The 10,840-nt window shown below is 33.7% G+C and overlaps 1 protein-coding gene across 2 annotated transcripts; it reads left to right on the forward strand.

The window, feature by feature from the left end:
• Nucleotides 1-2,157: 2,157 nt before the first annotated feature.
• On the forward strand, nt 2,158-9,835 carry LOC139846843 (uncharacterized). 2 transcript variants are annotated; one of them, XM_071836383.1, is made up of 14 exons: nt 2,158-2,456; nt 3,168-3,244; nt 3,381-3,539; nt 3,819-4,032; nt 4,115-4,201; nt 4,278-4,417; nt 6,825-6,905; nt 7,361-7,425; nt 7,522-7,697; nt 8,136-8,266; nt 8,370-8,457; nt 8,554-8,767; nt 8,857-8,963; nt 9,228-9,835. In XM_071836383.1, exons 1-14 carry the CDS (start codon nt 2,289-2,291, stop codon nt 9,630-9,632), a joined length of 2,112 nt encoding a protein of 703 aa, XP_071692484.1. In that variant the 5' UTR covers nt 2,158-2,288; the 3' UTR covers nt 9,633-9,835. The 2 variants fall into 2 exon arrangements, with proteins under 2 accessions (XP_071692484.1, XP_071692485.1); XM_071836384.1 differs by lacking the exons at nt 2,158-2,456; nt 3,168-3,244 and having other exon boundaries at nt 3,418-3,555.
• The last annotated feature ends 1,005 nt before the right edge of the window (nt 9,836-10,840 follow it).

Raw genomic sequence — 10,840 nt, forward strand, 5'->3', positions numbered from 1 at the left:
TTGTTATAGGTTCGTGAATCGACCAGTGACCAAGTCTTACTTCCCGACGAAGTAAAAATATGTGAAAGTGAGTTATAGTCCCACTTTTAAAATCTAATATTTTGGGATGAGAATACATGTAGTTTTATAAATGTTTTACGAAATAGAGACAAGTAAATGAAACTACATTATATGGGTGAATGATCGAAGCCGAATATGCCCCTTTTGCTTGGTAACCTAAGAATTGGTAAACCGATCTACTAATTGACGCGAATCCTAAAGATAGATCTATTGGGCCTAACGAACCCCATCCAAAGTACCGGATGCTTTAGCACTTCGAATTCGTTTTTATCATGTCCGAAGGATTTCTCGGAATGATAGGGGATATTCTTATATGCATCTTGTTAATGTCGGTTACCAGGTGTTCACCATATGAATGAATTTTATCTCTATGTATGGGATGTATATTGAAATATGAAATCTTGTGGTCTATTAATATGATTTGATAATATATAGGTTAAACCTATAACTCACCAACATTTTTTTTGACGTTTTAAGCATGTTTATTCTCAGGTGATTATTAAGAGCTTCCGCTGTTGCATACTAAAATAAGGACAAGATTTGGAGTCCATGCTTGTATGATATTATGTAAAAACTGCATTCAAGAAACTTACTTTTGATGTAATATATTCTTATTGTAAACCATTATGTAATGGTCGTGTGTAAACGGTATATTTTAGATTATCATTATTTGATAATCTACGTAATGCTTTTTAAACCTTTATCTATAAAATAAAGGTTATGGTTGTTTTAAAAATGAATGCAGTCTTTGAAAAACGTCTCATATAGAGGTCAAAACCTCGCGACGAAATCAATTAATATGGAACGTTTATAATCAATATGAACGGGACATTTCATGTGTAACGCTACGCTATTATTAATCATTGTAAGTTATGTTCAATCTTTTTAAATTAATGTCTCGTAGCTAAGTTATTATTATGCTTATTTAAACCGAAGTAATCGTAATGTTTGGCTAAATATTAAAGACGAGGTTATTGGGCTTTGTACCATAATTGGGGTTTGGATAAAAGAACGACACTTGTGAAAATTAGACTATGGGCTATTAATGGGCTTTATATTAACTAAATGATACCTCGTTAATTTAATATATAGACTTATAATTTGACGTATTTATATATAACCACATACGCTTGACTGGGTACGGTGGGCGGGATATCTATAAATACCAATAATTATTCATTTGACCGGACACGGGGATGGATTAATAATCAATAGACTTGGTGAAATAGGGGTGAATTACATACAAGGGTAATTGGTGTAATTGTTAACAAAGTAATAAAACCTTGGATTACACGCAGTCGATAACCTGGTGTATTCATTAAACAAAGTATTAAGACCTTGTTACAGTTTGAATCCCCAATTAGTTGGAATATTTGACTTCGGGTATAAGGATAATTTGACGAAGACTCTCGCACTTTATATTTATGACTGATGGACTATTATGGACAAAACCATATGGACATATCGAATAATTCAGGACAAAGGACAATTAACCCACGGTAATAAATTAAAATCAACACGTCAAACATCATGATTATGGAAGTTTAAATAAGCATAATTCCTTTATTTTATATCTTATCGTCATTTTAATTATCGTACTTTTTATAAAAGTATTAAAACTTGATGTTATGCGAGGTGTATACGAAATAGTATTATTTTTAATATGAAATACGGCGTAATATGATACAAGTTTATTTAAACTTGATACTAAAAGAACCTTGTTTATTTTGTAGATGACATCAAACGCAATTCAATCCTAAAACTACAATGTGGATCTTAGCCTTTTATGTAAATTAATGTGTTTGTTTTTCTCAAAAGATATAAAACTACAAACCTTTTTATCAATGAGTTTTAAATTGGTTAAACCGAAACCAAACCATGTAAACCGATATCTTATTTGATTGGATTGGTTTGGTTTGGTTTGGTTTTGTTAAACTTGATTCGGTTATTAGTTCTCAAAAATATTGTTGAAAACAAAATAAACCAAACCGAATAAACTACGTAAACTATAAACCTACCGAACGAAACCCCTATTTGTGTTTAATATTTTTTATGGGGAAAAAAATAGTAAACCCCGTTAACACTCCAACGTCGCCAAACACCGTAGTTAACAGGTCTGGCACAATAAAATTACGTCTCCACAACCATCGATAGTTCCCACGGAAGTCGATCAGAGATCATCATCATCATCATCGTCATCATCATCAATTGATCAATTGTTGATAATTATGTGGTTATTCTATCTGATTTCGTTTCCGTTAACCCTAGGCATGGTTGTGGTAACACTCAAATACTTTGCTGGACCTGATGTTAGTCGCTATGTATTGTTCACCGTCGGTTACACCTGGTTCTGCTCAATCTCCATCATTATTCTTGTTCCTGCTGACATTTCTTCCGTAAATTACTATTATTATCTCTTTAATTCCATTTTTCGATTGATTGATTTCCGTATTATGATAATAATACAAGTAGATAGAATCCATATATTATCATCATTAAGTAAATGAGAGATAATTATGTGTATGCGTTATTAATTAGCATGAAACGAAGTTGAAACACGAGTTTTTGGTGTATATTTTGAAGATGATCAAGTAAACAGGTGTTGAATGTAAAAAAAAAAATATAGTAATAATATTACTCTCTCATGTCGTAGTGGCCTGACTCTCTTAGCGAGAGGTCAGGAGTTCGACTCCCGTGGGGTGCAACATTGCACACAAGGTTGTCCTTTTACCCTTGAATTCCACCCAAAGGTGCCTTCCGCACATCGCGTTGCGGGGGAGTGGGGAGGGAGATTTTACCGCCCATGTCCTCGGATTGGGCCGGGTTTCCTCCTGGGTAGCAGTTGGTGACGGGTTATGCAACTGTGGGAGATGAACGCGTGGGTGGTTAAGTCTCCTTTGGTGATCCCTTCGAAAAAAAATATTACTCTCTAATAAACTATTAATCCGAGTTTACAAATGATGGTTAGCTTACGACATTAACATCAACTAATGACCTACAAGATTCAATGAACATCAGTAAGTCTTACTGAATTGCTAGCAACATTCACTTGACCTCCATTTTTTTCTTATGAATAGAAGTTTTTTGGTTTTGTTATATGTGCACAGACAATTATCGGTCATGACAATGGAGGTATCTCTTTCTTTTGGAGTTGGTCATATTGGAGTACGTTCTTTCTTACTTGGTACGGTCAGACTGTATCTTGTTTTGATTTACTCCATCTATATATGTAAATTTCGGTAAATATTTTATATATCTGCTTGGTCATGGATAAATATGTTTAGATAATGATGTTTCTTACATATTTAATTTTTGATCAGGTTAGTAGTGCCCTTGATTCAGGGGTTTGAAGATGCTGGAGATTTTACTTTGAAAGAGAGACTGAAGACTAGCATCCATGTGAATTTAGTCTTCTATCTAATCTTGGGATTTATTGGGCTCGTTGGGCTTATCTTGCTCATAATGATGCGAAAAGATTGGTTTGTTTCTTTAGATGTAAATCTTTCTACGCTATTGATTACCTATTTTATGTCACATAGTGGTCATGAACTGCATCATTATTCTGATGACTGCAAGTAACTTAATTTTGAGAAGAATAGTACCCTAAAGTAATACAAGTTCATCAACATTCACAATCAAACTCATTATTAGCGTTCTATATATGTATCACTCTTTATCTTTTTATCAAACTTTTTAATAGGCAAGTCCACCTGATATATGAGCAATGCGTGTTTATATCTGTTTTGTTCCTCATATAGGAGTGGAGGTGTACTGGGTCTAGCCATGGCATGCTCTAATACTTTTGGACTTGTTACTGGTGTATTTCTTCTTGGTTTTGGCTTGAGTGAGATTCCAAAAACCATTTGGAAGAACGCTGACTGGACCACTCGCCAAAAGGTTCTTTCCCATAAAATCGCAAAAATGGCTGTGAAGCTCGATGAGGCTCATCAACACTTATCAAATGCCATAGTTGTAAGTACTGGTAGACCTTTTTTTTTCTTCTTTACCATTTTACCTTATGTTTTCTGGTCATTGAAGCTTTAACATATATCAGGTGGTTCAGACAACATCTAAACAAATGTCCAGAAGGGACCCATTTAGGCCATACATGAATATTATTGACGATATGATAAATCAAATGGTATGTTTGCTTCTTTTATAACTGACATCATTTGGAGAATGTAATTTGTTACATGATTGCTACTCTTTTCTTGAAGTTGCATGAAGATCCATACTTCAAGCCACAAGGAGGCCGTTTAGGGGAAAATGATATGGATTATGATACAGATGAAAAATCTATGGCGACATTGAGACGCCAATTAAAGGTAGCTCGTGAGGAATATTACAGATATAAAAGGTATACGTCAATATTGAACTATGCTAATTGCAACTTTGCTACATAGTTTTTTTTTGTGAATTCATAATTTCAGTCTTCTGCTTGATGTAACTGTTTAGCAGTTACTAGCATTATTCTAACTGCATAACGATCATAGATCTCCACTTATTTAAACTTTAAGTTTGATGTGACAGTTTGTTTACTTCTGCTTGTAAGTTGTAGGTGTAGAGAATGTCAGAAGTTTTTACGACATGCTGTTGGTTTTTCATTTCTAAGAAGTATAGATAGATTGTTAATTTGGAAAATATGACATGGCATCTAGGTGTATGATGACTAGGCCATTAACGTTACCCCATTTGGAGCATCCCCTTATACAATGTGTCTTTATTGTGCATCTGTTGCATTTAGTATGGCTTTCCTTTTTTATTGAATGTGCTTTTACCTATAATATATGATATAGTTAGCTTGATTTCGCTGAAGCTAGTTCGGAGTGTCATCTGGAAACTCTCAATTAATGAAAAGTTGAATAATGACTTAGGAATCTATCTGTCTCAAGTATATGTTGCGAAAAATGCTAGATTATCAAAGTTTATAACTGTGCATAGTAATTAAAATTACCATTATGTTTAGATTAGCCTACATGGTCCTTTTGTAAGGCATATATTTAGACACAAGTATAATGAATATATGTTTGTTTTCTATATGTATACTTTATGAGGACTTCACATAATAATACAAGAGGAGGTAGTTTTTTTTTTTTTTGAAAAGCAAGCTAATTTTATTGATAAGGAAATGATACAAAGAGGATTACAATACAAGTAACAAGATTGAACCGGATACGAGTAACACTAATTTGAGTGAAACTCGAGGACCTATACTAGACATAAAGTAAGAAACTAACAAGATGAATACCCTAATTTCGGAGCATTATTATCAAACTTAACATCAATCGCCAATAACCATGCCATCTTTATCAAAGTTACCAAATCCAGCAGCAATCCATTGAGTCCTAAAATACTTGAACTCGTGTGGTTGCCATTGATCGATTACTTCTTTTCCTGGAGGATTATGTTTATCCAAATAACTTTTTAGTTTCTTTTTTTCTGAATTCCGTAAGTTCCACCTATCATCAAATTTATCATTTATAGATTCTTCAATTATAATCTCATCAGTATTACCATCAGTATTACCCTCATCATCTACTAATACATAAAAAGGATTGTTTGTTTCAATTCTATCTTTAGAATATGTCTTATTATTACCTTCACCATCAATGCCCTTCCCTTTATCTCCTTTCCTCAAAACATTATGATTTTGACTTTTCTGGGACTCCACATTCCAATCTGTTTCCTCCACATCAATATTGTCTTTAATACCATAATTATTCTTAACTGCATTTTGCTTGATACCTTTTGCTTCGGTTGACTGCCTTTGACTTTTATTATTATCAAAATTCAACTTCTGAAAAACCCTTCCTTTCTTACCAACAGCTTTAAAGCCGTCCTCAACACACTGGTTATTTAAATCAACTGTTTCACCATCATTGTTGATTTTCAAAGCGTCTTTTAACACTTGTGCCGATACTTCATCTTCTGTTTTAGGCCTAATTTTACAAGTATTAAAAGAGTGGCCAAACACTTTGCAATGAGTGCATGAAGGCGGTTTCCATTGATAGGTCACCTCAAGTTTACCCACTTTGGCTGGAAAAGAACCAATCACAGGATAGGAAAATTCGACAAAGCTAGGAAGGTCATCATTTGCATTTACTTCAGTCAAAACTCTAGCAAACCCTAGTCTTCCACTTTTACTCAAACATCTCTCTGAAGTAACTTTGTCCATCAACATAGGCCTACCAATACCACTAACAAGTTTACCTATACTTCTGCCACTCCATAGTTCAATAAGATTCTAAAAGTGATTTGTTAATTATGTGACACATAACTACAGATTCTAATATGCAAAAAGATCTATTTGCTTCAAAGTTGTATAATATGATACATGTGATGGTCCTCTTTGTGTAAAGATATCTTTGTCAATTTGAGGTCATACGAAGTATAGATGAAATAAAAGTGAAGTGATTATGTTATAAGTTTTCAGTTAATCACTGTTTGTGTTTTTTTTTTTTTATTTTTTTTTTATTTTTTTTGTCAGATCCTATTATTTGTTTGATATTTAGTGTCATGCACATCTACCCCTATTACATTGGAATGAAGGCTAGTAGACCTATGTCATTGAATGTTGCATAAAGTTTTTTTGCCATCCATTGTATAAAACTTTGGCTATTTTGTTGAATTTTATGTATGTCTTATGCATCAGCTATTATTTTATCAAGAAACAAATGCCAGCTATGATGCAAAATTCAGGTGCTTAACGTTAAAAATGGCACTTGATGTAATTACGAAGTACTTGCTTTTTCTGTTCTTTGCAGCCAGTATCTGACGTATGTCATGGAAGCCCTCAAGTTAGAAGACACAATAAAGAATTATGAACGATACAACGAGACTGGGTGGTACGTTTTGAAATATACACTATCTTTTCTTTTCCCAGTTTATGTAATTCTGGATTGTAAATCTTTGAAATAAAATACCAAAGGCAATCTGCTTTCTTGGAATGAACAGATGACTATAAAATATAGTAAATATTATCCAGTATTCGAATGGATTCTAATTATATTAGGGTAAGTAGAGTTAGGCAAGAAACGTCGGTTATTAAAATATAAATAAAAAAATTAGACGAACGTAATAGTAAGAATGTTAGACGTCTTTAAGATAACATCACTGCTCCTCCTGTTAAGTATAAATCCTATTCTTTTTGTTGCTTGCATTTTTATTTGGTAAGAAAAAGAAATTGACCTTACTAATATTTTCTATTTTTATTACATTTACTTTTTGTATGTTCACTTCTATTTCTTGTTATATCATTATGAATGTAAAATTGTTGGTGATAGTTTTTAGTTTGTTACAGGAAGTTTGTTTCAAGCTTCAGACCTGAAAGGAGTGGCACATTTGGAAACTATCTTGATACATTAGGTATTTTATATGGTCTAATAACCTAAATGTTTATACAAAACTTGTTTGTAAGGTAACTTATGCTCTTGTTGAAAATATCATTATTGCTTCTTGTAGAATTAATATGGCGATGCTTTGTGTGGAGGCAACTCCAAAAGCTCTTTGCCATTCTTCTTGGTTGCATGTCAGCAGCTATTCTTTTGGCTGAGGCAACTCTCTTGCCAAGTGGTGTTGATTTATCTCTTTTCTCCATTTTAATAAACTCGGTAGGAAATGAAGAAATCCTTGTGCAGGTAAATGTCAGTTAACGATTTTTTATTTTTTTTATATTTGTATAAAATTTTTCCATGTTGTATTGCAAGGTTGCAAAAATCGCTACTCGGGGAGCCACTCGTTCTGGACTTTTTAGAGAGTACTTGGCAACTCGGGGAGTACTCTGATGTTGACCAACTTTGACTATGACCGGTTTTGACTGAGTTTTGACCAACTTTGACCTAGTTTTGGCCGAGTAATCCCGAATTTTGGCTGACTTTGACCGATTTTGACCAAGTTTGACCGAGTTCTCCCTGAGTTGCAATCGCCGAGTAATTCCGTGTGCTGCTGTATTGTTATTTCTGTTTCTATGTTTTTCTTAGTGAACAACTTAGATGTCATCATGACATACACTTTGTTGCATGTAATACTTGGAGTTGGTGGCATTTGGTTCTAACTGGAAACTATCTGAAATGTAGGTTATTGCATTTGTTCCACTTTTGTACATGTGTATTTGCACATACTACTCATTATTCAAAATTGGTATGCTGACGTTTTATTCATTTACACCAAGACACACAAGCTCTGTAAGCTTGCTTATGATATGCTCGTAAGCTTTTGTTTCTTCTGTTTTGTGTATATATATATATAACAATAATTCTAATTCTAATAACTTGATCTTTAATGGAAGTAATTATTACACTTCGCTTCAGGATGGTTGCACGCTATGCACCTCCAGTTTCGTTTAATTTTCTTAATCTAATTAGCCTTAATGGGGATAAGAAGACTATTTTTGAGAAGGTGCGTACTTGTGGAATTGTTTAAGAAACTTTATACATTTATACCTTATATGTATATGCTTTACTTATGTTGTCTTGTATTATCGATTTGATGCAGCGAATGGGAAACATCGATAATGCTGTCCCGTTCTTTGGCAAAGGATTCAACAAAATTTATCCACTTATTATGGTTATATATACTATCCTAGTTGCAAGCGGTTTCTTTCACAGGATATTTAATATATTTGGAAATTGGAAACGGATTGCATTCCAAGATGAAGCCGATGATCTTGAAGGTGTTGATCCATTAGGATTAATTATCATACAAAAAGGTAATATTGACTTCTGAATTTTGTTATTATTATTTAGGTAAAACAGTCTAGGTTAACTGTATAACGTTTATTTATGCTTGCTGACATAGAACGAGCTTGGCTTCAACAAGGGCACAATATTGGCGAGGAAGTTGTTCTATTGGCAAGAAATTTTGATAATACAAACATGGACGTAGAGTCGGGAAATAGTAGCACAGTAAGTAATTCTTCTCAGTGTTTGGACATGACTTGTCCTGATATTTTACCGAACCCGTCTGCCCATTTTGACACCTAGTGACTGATCTGTTTTCTTGTGCACAATTCTAGCTAGAGTTTTAGTTATATCTATGCAAAATGATGAAATCCATAGATTGTTGTTAAATGGTCAAATGATAATAAGTATGCAACAAAGTATGTTCAACTTTGTATATCTTTATTTCCATTTCCCTATCAGCGTTGACGCTTGTAACATACTTTTCAGAAACCAAGGAGCAGCTTATTAAATGAAAGTAGCAAGCAAAGTTCAGAGGCTCGTAGATATAGTGGGACCAGGGAAGCAATAAGTAGCAAGTATGCTGCCATTAGAGAACAAAAAAGACAAGTTTCGAATACAAACATCGCCTCTGTGAAACTTCCTTTACTTGATTCTGAAAACTCTTCGTCCAGTACCGGTACCAGTACCACTGCAGGATCATCATCATCATCCAAAATATCTTCTACATGGTCATCATTGAAATTAGGGTTTTATAATTTGAAGTCAAACATGCAACCCAAAAAGAGCGTTCCGTTGCTTCGGTTTGATGATTCTTCTGACTCACTAGATGATATTTTCCAAAAACTGAAACGGCCTTCTTTACAACGTTCAGATGGAGATGAAGATTTATGATCAGTTACATGAAATTTGATTAGATTGTACTGGTTGTAGCAATATCTCAGAAATGTACAGGTGAATTTTTAACTATGAAATCTCATGTTTTCTATTTGTTATGTGTAGAATTAACAAGTTCAGATGGTCTCCAAACTTCAATATTTTGACAGCGAGTAGGAGCCTTTACATGTAACATTCAATCTTGTTTCAGATTAGCAACATTGAGAACTCTACCGTTTTACTAACTGTTAAGTAGTTAATTCGATGTTTCAGTATTCATCAAATGAAAATCACTATATTATCTGCGTTAGACCCTAATGGTTTTCTAGTAAAGTTCTGGACCTGAAATCGATGATCAATTCGATGATTTAGTAAGTTTTTGGAGATCAATTAATTGGTCTCTTATCAACCAATAAATTAAGAGCCACTGCAGGACTTGAAGTACGCTGCATTACCACATATCATCTTTAATACAACAATAATACCCAATCTCTGAGAGGTATGGGGATGTGAGAAGTAGACAATCGTTCTTCTATTCTAGAATAGAAGAGAAGTCGATTCTTCCTCACGTGTAGAGAAAGAGTTCTAGGAAGAGAAATTATCCCTCTCTCTTCTCCAAGACAGAGAGATTGCTTCCAGATAACCTCCGACCAATAATAAAATTAAAAGAAAATCGATATGTACCTGAGTGTACTGTACAGAGCTCAAGAAAAACAGGATAGGCTACACTAAATGAATGATAAGCATATATAACAATATATAAACATACATATATAATAATATATAAATATGCATACATGAATATACATAAGCATACATACATATATACATACATACATAAACCTACATACATACACCCTTATATACATAAACATACCTAAAAAGATACATACATACATACATACATACATACATACATACATACATACATACATACAAACAACACACACACACACACACATACATACATACATACATACATACATACATGCATGCATGCATGCATGCATGCATGCATACATAAACACACACATACACACATACATAAACACACATACATACATGCATACATACATACATGCATACATACATACATGCATACATACATACATACATACATACATACATACACACATATACAAACCCATACGTACACACCTAGAGACACACAATCACACCAACACACACGCGCGCGCACACACACAATCACACACACACACACATGC

The sequence above is a fragment of the Rutidosis leptorrhynchoides genome, chromosome 5 (genome assembly GCF_046630445.1).
Source record: "Rutidosis leptorrhynchoides isolate AG116_Rl617_1_P2 chromosome 5, CSIRO_AGI_Rlap_v1, whole genome shotgun sequence".
In the NCBI taxonomy this organism is placed as follows: Eukaryota; Viridiplantae; Streptophyta; class Magnoliopsida; order Asterales; family Asteraceae; genus Rutidosis; species Rutidosis leptorrhynchoides.